Source organism: Mesocricetus auratus, unplaced genomic scaffold, assembly GCF_017639785.1.
Source record: "Mesocricetus auratus isolate SY011 unplaced genomic scaffold, BCM_Maur_2.0 Super-Scaffold_4256, whole genome shotgun sequence".
In the NCBI taxonomy this organism is placed as follows: Eukaryota; Metazoa; Chordata; class Mammalia; order Rodentia; family Cricetidae; genus Mesocricetus; species Mesocricetus auratus.
The window spans coordinates 97426396-97441732 of record NW_024429182.1 but is presented as its reverse complement, the minus strand read 5'-3'; the positions used below and the strand labels follow the sequence as shown (position 1 = coordinate 97441732).

At 51.9% G+C, this 15337-nt stretch overlaps 1 protein-coding gene across 1 annotated transcript; it reads right to left on the bottom strand.

The window, feature by feature from the left end:
- Window positions 1-258: 258 nt before the first annotated feature.
- P2ry2 (purinergic receptor P2Y2) lies at window positions 259-15260 on the bottom strand. Its single transcript, XM_005074011.4, has 3 exons — window positions 14982-15260; window positions 7434-7624; window positions 259-2669 (listed from the first exon to the last, which is right to left on the bottom strand). The coding sequence occupies exon 3, from the start codon at window positions 2663-2665 to the stop codon at window positions 1538-1540; it is 1128 nt and encodes a 375-aa protein (XP_005074068.1). The 5' UTR covers window positions 2666-2669; window positions 7434-7624; window positions 14982-15260; the 3' UTR covers window positions 259-1537.
- Between the last annotated feature and the right edge of the window lie 77 nt (window positions 15261-15337).

Genomic DNA, 15337 nt, shown 5'->3' with positions numbered 1-15337 from the left:
AGGCACATTAACTGTAGTATGAACACAGACTGTGGGAGGTGCCATCGCCCGCTGTTCTGGGCAGATGATGCAGAATAGTTATTTGGGTCCTGGCCTGTGATGGCTCCTTGTCTCTCGAGGACGCTCTGGAGGTAAGCTATATAAAAAGACTGCGCTTATAAACCAGCTACTTAGGGAACTGAGGTGCATCCTTGGAGCCCAGGAATTCCGCGTCGTTCCTAGCAACACCTCACAAGAACAGAATGCGCAGAGAGCACCTGGGGATGCCTCACCTTTAATGTCAGGGAGGAGAGAATAGAGTTGTAGGAGGTAGACAAGGTGGCAAGGGGAGGCAGTCCTCACAGGGACCTCCTTGTCCTTGAGGTCGAGTGAGGGCTGTCACATGTGCCTATTCCTGCCTCAAGCTCAGAGCTATCCCCATCCACTTTCTTGACTTCTAGGGAACCCTCCCTGACCAGGGGTCACACAGTCCCAGTTACACAGTGTGGTGTCCTGCACCAGTTGTTGGAGATGGAGACAAGAAGGTAAGGAATTTGAGGTCAGCTTCAACTACATGGCAAATCCCAGGCCACATTTGGTTACCTGAGATCCTGTCTGACCAGCAACAGTGCCTCCCCACGAAAAAGAACCAGTCGTTAACTTTCAGGAATTTTGCAAAGAGGCTGCCATTGTATTGGTAACTTGAAATAGAAATTTGTGGGGTTATTTGTCCCACAACAAGTGGCAGTCCCTTTTGCTGTAACGGTGCCCCCTCCCAGTTCAGTTAAATGGTTTGACACTCACCAACACATGTGAAGTTGTGTGAACTGGGGAACCCCAAGAACTAGAACCCTACTTGACTCTTCTCCATGCTTGGAATAATGCAATATGGAAGACAAGTGACTTAAAAGCAGGGTTGACCTGGGGGTCTGAAGAGGGACCCCTGACACGAGACTCCTGGGAGGCAGTGGTCGGAAGGCAAGTGGCTGGCAGAGATAACAGGCCTCTGTGTAGGTCAGGCCCTGTGCTCTGGCCTGCAGCGGCACAGCCTTTGATATAAATTACGGTTTCCACCTGACTTCCAGCCCAGGGGAGCCTCCAGATGGATCTGACATCAGTTCTCAGATGTTTGTCTTTTGGCCTGAGGGTCTTCCTCTGAGCCGAGTCCACTGTAAGGCCCAGTTCCATCCCAGGCCACTGTGGGAACTCAGCCCTGCTTACCCACAGGGTCCTCTAGTCGCCTGTGATCCCACTCCTGGTCCAGACTCTGCTGCTCTTCTCGGGGCTCCATTCTCCCTTGGACTTAGGAGGCTGAACCTCAGCCTGCCTGAACCGAACCCCAACCTTGGCAGAAACTGCAGCTGCCTGCATGGGAGTCAGGTACTACTGCCTTTCTTAAACTAGGATTTCCCAGCTCACTTACAAATGACTGGGGACTTTGGGACCACAGGGAGAGAATTGTTGATGATCCCCATCTGAGGACATCGGCCCATTTGAACAGGCCTTGGTCCCCTACAGCTTCCCCACATGAACTAGCACATGCCTGAGGGGCTCTGACCTATAGTCGAATGTCCTTAGTGTCGTTCCCAGCTGGTGTGGACTCTGTCCGTCTGGAGTCATCACTGCTGACCGACACATCTTTCCTCACAGTGTCAGTCCTGTGAGACCTGTGCAGGCCCAGCCTGCGATGAGCCTGGGGCCTGGGGCTGGGCTCTGTGGGTGGCTTGGCGTCTCGGGCAAACCGGACGAGTCTCTGCCCTGCCAGGAAGTAGAGCACAGGATCAAGACAACTGTTGGCGCTGGCCAGTGGCCTGGTGATCTTGTACGCCATGTTGATGGCGTTGAGGGTGTGGCAACTGAGGTCAAGAGATCGAAAGGAGTAGTAGAGGGTGCGGGTGACGTGGAAGGGCAGGAAGCAGAGGGTAAAGACGGCCAGCACCAGGGCGATGGTTCGTACAGACTTGCGCTTGGCCCGAGGCAGGCCTCCCGTGGTCCCGTAAGCGGGTTTGAGCAGCCTCCGGGCCATGAGCACGTAACACACCAGGATGACTGCAAAGGGCACCGCAAAGAGCAGACTCAGCATGACTGAGCTGTAGGCCACAAAATGACTGAAGAGCTCTCGAGCTGAGGTGTCGTGACAGGTGATGCGGGTGCCCCGCACACTGGTGGTGACGAAGTACAGCACGGGTGCCTGGCAGGCCAGCACCAGCACCCACACCACCGCAGCCACTCGGCGCGCATAGCGGGCCCGGCCCCAGCGCAGGGAGTGCAGAGGACGCAAGACACCCAGGCACCGGTGCACACTGATGCAGGTGAGGAAGAGGATGCTGCAGTAGAGGTTGGTGTAGAAGAGGAATCGCACCAGCTTGCAGAGCACGGTGCTGAATGGCCAGTGGTCACCCCGGGCGTAGTAATAAACCAGCAGTGGCAAGGAGGCTGCGTAGAGAGAGTCAGAAACCGCCAGGTGAAACATGTAGGTGGTGGAGGCGTTCCAGGTCTTGAGGCGGCACAGGAAGATGTACAGAGCCACGACGTTCAGGCACAACCCAAGCACGCACACCACGCCGTACGACACCGGCAGCAGCACGTACTTGAAGTCCTCGTTGAAGCGGCACTTGTAGCCCAGTTCATCTCCCTCCCAGGTACCATTAATGGTGCTGTTCCAGGGGTCCAGGTCTGTTGCCATTGCCCTGTGGGAAGAGAAAGCCATCAGGACTGGCGCGCATAGGGGCCCGCCTCCTTGTTCAGATTTGCCTAGGGTAAGAGATACAGCTGAATGACAGAACACTTGCTTAGCTTGCAGGAGGCCCTGGGTTCATACCCCAGTAACACATACTAAAGAGTTGTCTAAACCAGATGTGGTGGCTCACTCCTGTAATCCTAACACTTGGGAGGCAGAGGCAGGAGAACTGTGAGTTCAAGACCTGCTTGGGCTGCATACTCAGCCAGAAGTCAGTCTGGACTACATAGTAAGACCCTGTCTCAAAACAAACAAAATAACAACAGAAAGATCATCTAAAAAAAAAAAAAACCAAAACACTGTTTACCCAAGTCAAAACGTTTATTGTCATGTGATCTGCACCTCTCCTTGTCCCAGAATCTCCTAAAGTCTCAGGAAGTTGTGAGATTCATGAAAATCAGCATCACATAATTCTAACCTCACAACAGGGTGAGCAAATGATAGTCTGGGGACTGAATCGCTCTCATCAGCCTGTTTCTGTAAGTGAAGCAGTGTTGGAGCACAGCCACACCCGTCTGTTGGGTTGAGTGGTTGTCATCAAGGCCACATGGTCTTTAAAGTCTAAAATATTCACTCTAGAACCTGCTGACCCTTGCTCTAAACCCCTGGATCATATTCAAGATCGAGGACTCAGAGGCTTGGAATTTGGTTCCAAAGGTGTTGTAACATATTTGATGACGCTGTGTAAAGATGTCTGTGTTTTACCTCACCTGCCTAAGGCACCTTTTGATTGGTTCAATAAAGAACTGAATGGCCAATAGCTAGGCAAGGAGAGGATAGGCAGGACTTCCCGGGGGAGAGGAACTCATGGGAAAAATCTGAGAGGTGGGGGATTTGCCAGTTGAACATACAGTAGGAAGGAGAGGCAATGAACCACGTGACAGAATTTAGGTTCATGTAATGGGTTAACTTAAGTTTGAAGAGCTAGTTGGGAACAAGCCTAAGCTAAGGCCAAGTGTTAATAGTTAATAACATGTCACATGTCTCTGTGTCAGTATTCGGGAGCTGGCAGTCCAAAGGAAGTCCAGTTATCAGAGGGGTATGATTTCAGATTATAGGAAGGGGCCTCAAGAATGTACCCCAGGACCACTGCCCACTGAGGCTTCTCTGGCCTGGGCATCCAGCAGTCCTCACAGACTCCTAGCTTTTAAACTCATCCTCTATTCTCTGGGGGCTGGAGCATTCGAAAGGGTCTCCCTCTTCCATCATCCAGCTTCTTCTTCAATTTCTTTTTTAGATTTTTAATTTGTGTGTGTGTGTGTGTGTGTGTGTGTGTGTGTGTGTGTGTGTGTGTGTGTGCCAAGTATGTGCCTGGTGCCTGCAGAGATCAGAAGAGTCACTGCAACTGAAGCTATGGAGCTGTGTTTTGGGTGCTAGGAACAGAATCCCAGTCTTCTTTAAGAGCACCAAGTGTGCTCCTAACCACTGAGTCATCTTTCCAGCCCCTTGTTCAACTTCTTTTTTCTTCAGTTTTTCAAAACAGGGTTTCTCCATATAACCCTGGCTGTTCTGCTTAGGGTCAGGGTTAGGCTAGTTTTGAACCCAGGGAGATCCGCCTGCCTCTGCCTACCCACCCCCCAGTACTAGAATTAAAGGCATGCATCACACCACCACCGGGCCTCAATTTTTTTTAAGGTGTCACTACTATATTCTGGCACTTTCTACATCTGTGTACAGCAGTCCTGTTCTCCACCTGTGAGGGGACAACGGGACGGAGCAGTGACCTTCCTGAAGAGCCCGTCGCTTCTGGAATGGGGAAGAGGGGAGTTCCTTTTGCACAGCGTGCCTTTCTACCCTCTTTGTGTCTTCTACTTTGCCCCTGTGTTATTCTCAGGACCTGACCAGTCAGGGGACAATGAATGCCTGGAGGGCTGTTGGCCACCTTCTCTGCTCTCCCCATGCCATCCTGTGACCATTAAGAGCCCTTTCAGATTAGCATGGGGAGGCCCACCGTCTGCCATCCCAGCATTTGGGGAGGCTGAGGCATGAGTAGCAGGGGTTTGGAGCCAGACTGGGCTACATAGAAAGACTCTGTCTCCAGACAAATAGTGGGGGGATGGGCTGGTGAGATGACCCAGAGGGTAAATGCTCTTGCTGCCAAGACTGAGGCCAATCCAAGGACCCCACGCAGTAGGGGGAGAGACCCCCAAGTGGCCCTCTGACCTTCACATGTGTGTTGTGCACTCGTGCACTGCAGACATTCACAGACACACAAAATAAGTAACAACTGACGTCACAAGTATGAAGTGTGTGGATGAAAAAGAAGATCATAGCTCTGCTTGGGCTAGAGTAGAAAAGTTTTGCTCAAAGGGCCTAAGGCAAGACTTGACAATGCAGTGTGGCAAGCAGTGTGTAATTTGTTTCCTTCGCCTTCACTTCCCTGAAATCTCGACGTCGTGTGGCTACAGAGAACCCGATTATGTGGTTAAATCTTATCTTATTGAACAGGTTCAAAATAAATTAAAAACTTATTTATTTATTTTATGCATATAAGTTTTTTTTGCCTGCATGTATGTACATGCAACATGTGTGTGCCTAACACCTGCAGAGATCAGAATGTGGGTCAGAATGCATGGAACTGGAGTTAGAGGTGGTTATGAGCCACCTTGTGGGTGCAAGAGCAGCAATCGCTCTTGACCACCGAGTCTTTCTCCAGCCCAGAAATATTAAATTAACAATGTACATGATGGGGCCGGGCGTTGGTGGCACACGCCTTTAATCCCAGCACTTGGGAGGCAGAGGCAGTCGGATCTCTGTGAGTTCGAGGCCAGCCTGGTCTACCAAGTGAGTTCCAGGACAGCCTCCAAAGCTACAGAGAAACCCTGTCTCGAAAAACCAAAACCAAAACAAAACAAAACAAAAACAAACAATGTACATGATGAGTTTTGCCTGAATATACATGTACTGTCATGCAGCCTGAATAAGGTACCCAGTTCCCTGGAACTGGAGTTACAAATGGTTGTGAACCACCAATTGGGAATCAAACTTAGGTCCTATGCAAGAAACTGTTAAACTATCTCTCCAGCTCCAAGAAATAGTAATTTTAACAACAACAGAATGTTTTTTAAAACCGTAGTCTTCCTCTCTTGGAGGCATTTTAGGGAATTCTTTTCTCATTTTTTTCATAATAAATCTACATTCTCTCTGTTTAAGGCAAAGCAAAACAAAATGACACTAACAACATAACTCTCAGTGGCAGGTAGGGAGCAGGAACCCTGGACAGAAGGTCCCAGATAAGAAGCCCTCCTCCCTCTCAGGTGTCAAACCCCCACCTTGGACCCCCGACCTCCTCTGAGGAGGAGCTGTGCCCTGCTGGAGATGGAGGCTTCTGACCCAGCACTTCTGTCAGCTCTACTCCTGCCTGCCCCTGGGCTCCACTCAGAGGCAGCTTCGGGTCCTCTCCAAGCCTTCTCTCTAGTCAACATCACTAATTCGCTGCCGTTCCCTGCTGGTGGAATCTCTGACACTTAGAGGCAGGGTGGAGACTTCCTTGTCCCCAGAACCAGGGAGCAAGCTTCCCTTTCCACCTGTTTTAAGACATCCTGGCCTCTGTCCTCCAGGCCAGCTGAGAGTTCTATCACAATGGCCCTGATCCAGACTGACCCTGCCCGCCTCTCCTTCCTTCCCTGGGCTGCCTCACTAACCTGTAAAGCCCATTTGCCAGTCCCCAGCCCTCTCCCTTAGCACCAAGTCCCGACTCCTGCCGCCCTTGAGAGCTCACCTCAGCTCCGTGGAGACCGCTCCCCCTGTCTTGGTCACTGTCCCCTCATATTGGCTGGCTCTGTTATGCCCAGTTCTGGCTGGCAGTGTCCCAGGAACTCCCAGTTTAACGGAGAAGTGAACCCTAGAAACACTGGAAGGCCTTCCTCACCTTCGTTCACGCTGTACTGACTGTCCCAAGACCCTTTCCAGAGGATCCTTTAAGACTCATCCCACCCATTTCTCCAGGCTCTTTCTCAAAGTCCCTTATCACTGAGGCTTTCTCAGTCCCCTAGTCCCTCAGGCCATGTTTCCAGCCTTATGCGAATTTGTCTTTCTACTCCAACCCCAGCACATTTCTTTGAAGGCTGCATCTGTGTGAAGATTTTTCCCTGTATCTACAGTCCAGCAAGAGGTCCAAACTGCAACAAGTTATTGCAAGACAGAAAGAAAGAATGAATGAATGAATGAGTAAATGATGCACTAGAGGCTGTAGGAACCCAGAGGAGCTGAGCCCACAAGTCATGTGACTCAACCCATCCAAGTCCTTCTCCTGCCCCAGAGGGATCCTTAGACTACCTCTTTTGTTCAACACAGACTGGACCCAGAAGACCTTGCCCTTCTATGCTATAGCCAGGGAAACAGTCTGGGATTAGTCAGCAGGCTGAGGCAACCCCATACTTTGCCTGGCCCATGTATGGCTCGGTCTAATCGTCTCCACATCCTGCAGTCCACTCTGCTACCCTTCCTGTTCACTAGGGATCTGATTAGGTTTAAGCAGGTCCCACAAGGCAGTGTTCAGGCCCTGGTAAATACCTACATACAGGCTAAGCAAGGAACTGGAAAAAATACACACTGAGGACTGTCTGGCTACAGAGCCTGAATTCAGCAGAGCCTGAGATAAAGGAGCAGAGCGGGGTCCCTGCCTTGGATCCCATTGATGTAAGCAGAATTCAATGCGCACACACAGAAAATGCCCAGCCTCCCTCCCAGCCAGTGGGCCTGCCCCACACACCTGGACCCGATCAGCTCCTGCTCTCCGTGCAGTGAGGATGCTCAACGTCTGCTCCAGTTCTTCACTCATAAATGCTCAGGCCTGGACCAGCTGCTGGGACTGAGGCAGGAAACAGGAAGAACAGGTTCCTGGGCCTGGGGCCGCACCCAGCCTCCAGCATTTTTCAGTGCAAGCAGCTGCCTGGAGGGCTCCTGCAGACACCCGGAGATGAAGAAGAAAATGTGGGCTTGGAATCTGCCAGCCAGGCCATGTTTTCTCTTTCTCTCTCCCCCACAGAGTGCCTCCTCTGCTGTAACTGTGGACTGTGGCCCCAAAGAAGCCAAGAGGAGACCTGGTGTGCTTGTCCTGGTCACAGTGCCCTCTGCACGCCCACACACCCTGCTATCCCCTGCTAGCTCATATGTTCCAGGAACGGGCCAGGCTGTTCATAGCTTCCTTCTCAGGCACCCCCTCTCACAGGAAGGAGGTTTGGGGAAGGCCTTCCCTGGTATCTAAAGAGCTGAGCCAAGTCTCCAATGTCCCTTCCCTTGGCCCTGGTTCTACACTTCAGCTCCACAGCGGGAAACAGTCAATAGCCTCTTGGCTCAGTGTATACTGCACAGTACTGCCAACATACCTTTGCCCAGGATAGGTGTCTAACTGGAGTGCCTTCCTCTTCATTCCACACAGGTAGACATTCCTCCACAGGTGTTACAAATACACAAACACACAGGTACAAATGCACACAGACACCCAAAGCACACACTTTTATTCACACTTATGCACATGCAGGGGGCATATTGACATGGTCTAGACGAGGCCTGGTATAGTCCATGGAAGCTACCTGAGCTGAATCCCCGTGTGACAGAGCATAGAGCTGAGCTAGGAGCCCCTTACATACAGCAGACACAGGGGATTTTCTAGAGAGAGGACAGCTGTGTAGGGGAAGGACCCTCTGTATGGACAGGTCACAGCACCCACCAAGAGCCTCCTGACTAATTTTTTGCTTTTGAGATAGAGTGCTGTGGATCTCAGGCTGATCTCAAACTCACTGTATAGTTGAGGATGACCTTGACTTTCTGATTCTTCTGCCCTTACCTCCCAACTGCTTAGATTATAGATGTGTACCACCACACCCTTTTTGTGTGGTGCTGGGGCTAGATAACCCAGGGCTTCAAACATGCTAGGCCAAGTATTCTGCCAACACGCACACGAGCACACACACACACACACACACACACACACACACATACTCATGTTTCCCTTTGGTACTGGAGATTGAATCCAGGGTGAAAGCATGCTAGGCTAGTGCTCTGCCACTCAGCTATGTTTTCGGCCCCCTAGTCCCCAAATATCTTTTCCCATTTGCTCACTTTCTCAACAGTGGGGGAGTGGAGCCCCCAAGATGCAGGTGCAGTGTAAAGGAGGGAGAGCAGGAGGAGAGGCGTGGCTGCAGGGTACCGGACCAAGAGAGAGCCTGGGAAGTGCCTCCCGGCCATTGATGACTTGATGCACCTGGCCTGGTATTCTAGGCTGACACAGGCCAGAGTGTAGGTTGCTATCTGGTTGTCTGTTCCAGAGTCTGGTGGCAAGACAAGCTCCTCTTTTCACCCTGCCCCACCCAGGTACACTCCCCGAGGTCTGTCCTCAGGAAGGCCTGACCAACCCGCTAAGGTAGAGCATACCACTTTCTCAAAGGGCCTCTACCATCCTCCTGGGTTCCCATCTCTCAATATTCCACCCCATCTGATGCCCACCACTCACCAAATCCTACCAGTTCAACCAGTAGAGTTCCTTAGATGGGCTTGTATGTTCTTTGCACCAAAGTAGAGACATAGGACTGAGCTTTCCCTTGGACTACTCACCATCCTCTTTGCCCTCCTCTGCTCTGCCTGTCCAACCTTAAGTCTTCAGTCACATGGTCTTCTTAATGCCCACCTTTGACCACATGCCCTTGAGCTCAAGCCCTTCCAGAGCTCCTTAGTGCTATCAGGTTAACAACCAAGGTCCTCAGCCTTGCCCTCAAGGTCCCTGCCATTGTCACCTTGTCCCTCATCCTCCTGTCTCAGTACTACTGAAGTGGTCACATGGTTCCATCTCACTGGGTGGCAGCTTCCTTCATCTTCTACCATCAGTCTGGTGGTGAGCACTAAGCATTCTCTGTACCATTTTTACATTAGGTGGCTTCCTAAGCCTTTTCATACTTAACCTGGAGGTTCTGACAGGCTAAAATAACCTCTTCAGGGCCAAAAACTAGCAAACAGCACAGAGTTATGATGTACCCTGACTGCTACCTCCTACCCACCCTGCAATGCCCAGATCCCACCCCAGGCAGGCCCCAAAGCTCTGCCTCTTTGTTCCATCTCCAGGAGACGAGGTCCACCGACTCTAGCCTGGTTGCTTCTTAGTAGTCGCAGGCTAGGAAGTCTAAAGCCAAGAGGAGGAAGCAGGGCTGTTCCCGGGCTGTTCCCAGGCTAGTAGCGGACTTTCTTGGGTGGTTGGACAACATTCCTGCTCCTCTGCTAGGGTGGCTCTGGAATGTGCCACCTACTAGGCTGGTGGACCCTGTCCAGCTAGGCAGGGGAGAGTGTCTTATCACACCCTAGAGGCCCCTGCTATCCACTTACCTTTGTCAGGAAAAAAACTTTGAGAGGGGAACTGAGGACCTGGATTTAGAACAGCATCAAGAGGGAGTAGAGCCAGGCAGTGGTGGTGAATGTCTTTAATCCCAGCACTCTGGAGGCTGAGGCAGGCGAATCTCTGTAAATCCAAGGCCAGCCTGGTCTAGGACAGGCTCCAAAGCTACAGAGAAACCCCATCTCGAAGAACCACACACACACACACACACATACACACACACACACACACACACACACACACACACACACACACACACGGGAAGAGAAAGCACAGGGTGGGTGGGGAATCTGTTCTGCCCTTTCCAGCTGTTGGATGGACAGCGCTGTCAACCCCACAGCCCACATGCCAATCTCCTCTTAACAGAACTTGCTTGCGAGCAAAACTTCACACACACACACACACACACACACACACACACACTACAGAATAACAAGAGAGGAGGTTGCCATGTAGGGTGGAGACAGGAAGGATGGAGTCAGTCCCCCAAAAGACGAGAGGGGCAAGGAGTCCAGCAGGAATTATGGGTAAGGCTACAGTGGCAAGGGTACCGCCAGGCTGGCCTAAGATTAGCACCTCACGCTCCCACACCCATCTTCAGGAGGGAGGAGGTTCAGAGCCCTCTGCCCTAGGCTGTCCCCAGGTTTGCCCCTGCCACTCTGAGATTACATTCTTCCCTAATCTCAAAACGGTCACTGTCGAAGTCAGGGAGGCACACCCAGAAACAGACAATGACAACTCAGGGTGATCAGGCCTGAAGGAAGCTGAAGAGGCCCTGCTGGGGAAGGGGGCACTGGCGGTGGGGAGGCCCCTGCTGGGGAATGTTTCCTGGAGAAGAGGCACCTGAGGAGTAGGCATCAGGTGAGCCCACATCTGGGCAAGGTGACCCGAGCTGCTAAGCATCCCCGTGGTTTCAGTGTAGCACAGGGCAATCTAGGCAGTGTGGGATCAGGAGCCCAGAAGTCACTGCCTGTCCTCATGCAAATGTCCTCCAAGGGCTCAGAGGATAGCAGGTCCCCCAGCTGTGCCTGGCACGTCACACCAAGAGCACTGAGCACCAGGCCTAGTCTGGGGATGCAGCTCAGGGGTGACCTCTGATGGTTTCAGATGGTGTGTCTGTGGTATGAGGCCTCCATTCTAGAAGGCCCCTGTGCTCTGCAGCACTTTCTCTAAAGATCCCAAGATCTCAGTTGTGGGAGCACTCACCGAGGCAGAGAGAGCACCCGGTGCTCTACAGAGCACAAAGCTGAGACTCTAAGGAGAAAGGGACTACCTAGCCAGGGCAGGACCCCAAATCACCCTGGCCCAGCTTAGCCGAGTACAGCACCAGGCTCCAGAGATGGGCTAAATGAGCTCAGAACCACAGGGTTCCAAACTCCATCCCAGTCAAGCACAGCTGAGTGCCTCCACGGAGACCCAAGAAGCAAGAACCCTGCGTTCAGGCTCCAACTTGGAGCCTGCTGTGGTGTGCAGTCTGGATCTAATCAGACCCAGTCTCTGAATGTGAGTTCTTTACTGGTCAAACTGGAAGAGTCACAGAAGAATGAATAAGACCAGGGATCCACGGGGGTGGGGGTCCATGAGAGCCATGGGGGTGGGAGTCCATGGGAGCAAGATGCTCTGGGTCCCCAGCAGAGAGGCAGAGGTTGTGGTTCAAGCTGTTCCCATATTGGGGGAGGGGCAGGAAGCATCCAGTTTATGAGATGGGAGAATCCAGGTTCTCATCACAGGATGTACAGGAGGCTGTGAGACAGATGATCTCCTCAGAATATTCCCAGGTCAGCAGCTCTATTAGTCTAATCCCAAGAGTGTCTGAATTCCATGGTGTTCCTTCAGTTCACCTGCTGAACGAAGCAGGTGCTGTGTCTGAAGCTCTGTTTCCTGTGGCTGAGGTTGTCAGAACCCCAGGAGTTTGTGCTCAGAGCAACACAGCCGTAATTCACCATCCTGAGAGCTACAATACTCCAGCAAACACCTGCCAATACTTCTACATGCATGGCCTCAGAGGACAAACTTTGCCAGGCTCTCTGAGGAGTACCCAGTTACGCTTTGGGAAAAGACCCAGGAATCCAACCATATCCAAAGGGAACCCAGAGACTAGAAGCTCGGGGGTCACAGAGACAATGACAAGCTGGCCTTAATGGATAACCTAGGGTTGTCAAGCAGACAGAGATGGGGAGGAAGGAATCCCAAGCCAAGACTCAGTGGGTGAGGGTACAGGCTGTTGAGGAAGTGCCAGGAGATCCTGTGTGGCTGGCTTGGAGGTTTAGGTGGCATGGAATGTGTGTGGGTCAAGGAATTCATATGAAAGGGCTCAAATGCCAAGCTGAGAGCTTGTTATCCCACTTAAAAAGGGAAGGCATTTTCAGAACAGACCCTTACAAAGGGTTTTGGAGGGTGGGTGACCATGGAGGAGACTGTAATGGTACAGGCAAAAAAGCCTATACTCTTGGTCTGGGACTCCTGGTGAGCCTTTCTGACCCAGATGCAGGCCTGGGCAAGTCTAACTTACAAATTGAAGGAGGCTAGACACTCTCCAGGAGGCTGTATCCGTATAAGCTGGAGGGGGGCCCAGTGCCTAGGCCTCTCTTCTGAAATGGCAGTGACAGGACACCAAAATGGAGGATCAAGTTGAACCCAGCAAAGTCTAGGATGCCACTCTCTGCATCAGGGAATCCTGCTACTCATTCTATAGCAAGGCCTCAGGGTCTGGCCAGGGCAATGGAGGAGCTACTCTCTCTCTCTCTCTCGAGACCCGCTGAAGGAAGGGCTGGGATGTAACTTACCTAGAATGCAAGAAGCCCTTGGTTTGATAAAACAGGTACGTGTCTACAAGCCCAGCATTCAAGAGGTGAAGGCAGGAGGATTAGAAGTAAAGGTCATTCAATAGACTGAGGCCAAGGCCAATCTACATAAGACCCTATCTTAAGGGTGTGGGGGGGGCACTATGGTGGTTCTTCGAGAAAGAAGACCTTTCTCTTCTGAATATCCACTGCACCTGGTCATCCATTTCCAAAATACTTCCTGACCCTTGCTATGTGCCCCATCTGTGCTGGGTGTTAGGGATAGTGTGAGAAGGCAGAGATGACCTGGATTCATAACATGACTAGCAGGCTTCTCTAGAGATAAAGGAGGGTCCTGCAGCCAGGTTCTCCCCATTGGGCCCCACTGGTGGCTTAGGAACCCAAGGGTAAGCATGGGTTAAAGAGTGCACAGGCCCAGGGAAGGCACTAAGGAAGAAGAGAGATGCCAGGGAGGGCACTTATTACTCAGCAGGTCAGCAGGATCTTCCAGGCCCTACGAACAGACTGGGGACAGTGGTGATTATTCCAGAAATAGCTGGGTAATTAGGCTACAAGAAAGCCCCCCAAAAAAGGCTCCTGGGGGCAGTCAGGCATGGTGGTACATGTCTTTAATCCCAGAGTTTCAGAGCTAGGTTACCAGCAGATATCATTGTGAGTTGAGATCAGCCTGGTCCACTAGTGAGTTCCAGGCCAGCCATGGCTACACAGCAAGAACGCAGTATTCAAACCGCCTTCAGCCTAGAAACAAGTGGCACTGCCTCATCCTGAAGCTCTGGTCCTAGATGGGGAGGCCTCAGCTGGGGCAGGAGTGACCTTGGACAAGATAGTCTCCATTTTCTCATCTACAAAATAAAGGCAATAATAGTTCCTTTCTCAGCTGGGCACCGGGGAGGCAGGGGCAGGCAGATCTATGTGAGTTGGAGGCCAGCCTGGTCTACAGAGCGAGTTCTAGGACAGTCTCCAAAACAATACAGAGAAACCCTGTCTCAAGAAACCAAAAAAAAAAAAAAAAAAAAAAAAAGTTCCTTTCTCGTGGAGCCTTTAGGAAGATAAAATGAGGAAATTTTGTAAACTGTAACAAGTAACAATTCAACAACATTCGGATAAGTAGCATAAGCAATTGTAAATAAAAGGAAAGAAAGCAAGAGTACAGGCACAAAATTAAAGATGTCCTGGTGTCACCCATGAGGCCTTGGTGATGTCCTCACACTTTCAGCTGGTTCATGGAGGTGTGAGTACAAGGGGTACCGGAAAGGCCACAACCACACTCGGCATTCTAGGCAGCCATTTCTGAGTAGTTTGTCAACCTTCTCATCCCCTCAAAACCCAGGAAAATCCCAAGCGTGGAGAAAGTGGCAGGCCTCTGGGGCAGGGCAGCACTGGCACTGGCCATCCTTTCAGAGGCTGACTGTTTACAGAATCTCCTTCTCCCTCTCTCACCACAGATAACTGACACTTCCCTGGGGCCCCAACCTGATCCTCAAAAGCCATTATTTCAAACTTGATCCAAAACAAGGCTGCTGACCCAGGGACTCTGGGGATGTCTTTCTGAGAACAGCAGTAACCTAGCCCTCTAAATACCTAAACTGGAAAAGCTAGTTCCCAGTTCCCAGCAGAATCTACACTTGGTTTTAGCTCCTGGAGATATCACACACACACACACACACACACACACACACACACACACACACACACACACACACAGAGGCCCTAATAAGGTGGGCACTGTCTTTCTTCTGCCTGACTCTTCCTACAGCACCACCTGCCAGTTTAAAAGTTTCCAGACAGATTAAAAGTCCTTACATGAAACTGCACCACCACCCCCTCCCAGAGCCTTCCCTATCTCATCACACACACACACACACACACACACACACACACACACACACACACACACACACACACACACCTCTCCCGCAGCAGCACAACATCCAGAGTGACTCTGAGGAGAGAGGACGGAAAACAAGAACTCTCAGGACTCCCCGGTCTCTCCGTCCACAGACTTACACCTCAGGGGTACACAGACTAATTTAAGTTCAGCCACTCACACCCCAGGGATGTGTGCATTCGCCCACCAACACACAGATTTCCCCCAGTATGCCGGTAAATACACCAGAGTGTCACTCACCAAGATCCACGTTCCAGAGGAGACAAAGTTCAACAGCAGACCGGCAGCCGCTCTCACCGTCCAGCTTCGCTCAGTACGAGGGCTGGGAGCTGGGCTGGCAGGACAGAGTCACGTAATGGGCTCTCCTGCCCGGCGCTGAGTCGACTGGAGCGCCAGCTCCCAGGCGGCACCCGGCGGCGACCTCTCCCGGCGTCCGTTCCCCTCTAGGGTGCCCCCCCTCACATACTCCATGTGCTGGTCCCCTCCAGGAGCCACAGCCACGGTTCCCGGTCCCCGAGTCCCATGCTCAGACGCGCGGGGTCCCACGTGCCTGAAAGAGTCGCGGTCCCCGCCCCACCCCGCCTGGCTCCGTACCC

Bases quoted from the DNA above. Each gene is read 5' to 3' on its own strand.
- P2ry2 (XM_005074011.4), bottom strand. From the start codon at position 2,665: ATGGCAACAGACCTGGACCCCTGGAACAGCACCATTAATGGTACCTGG.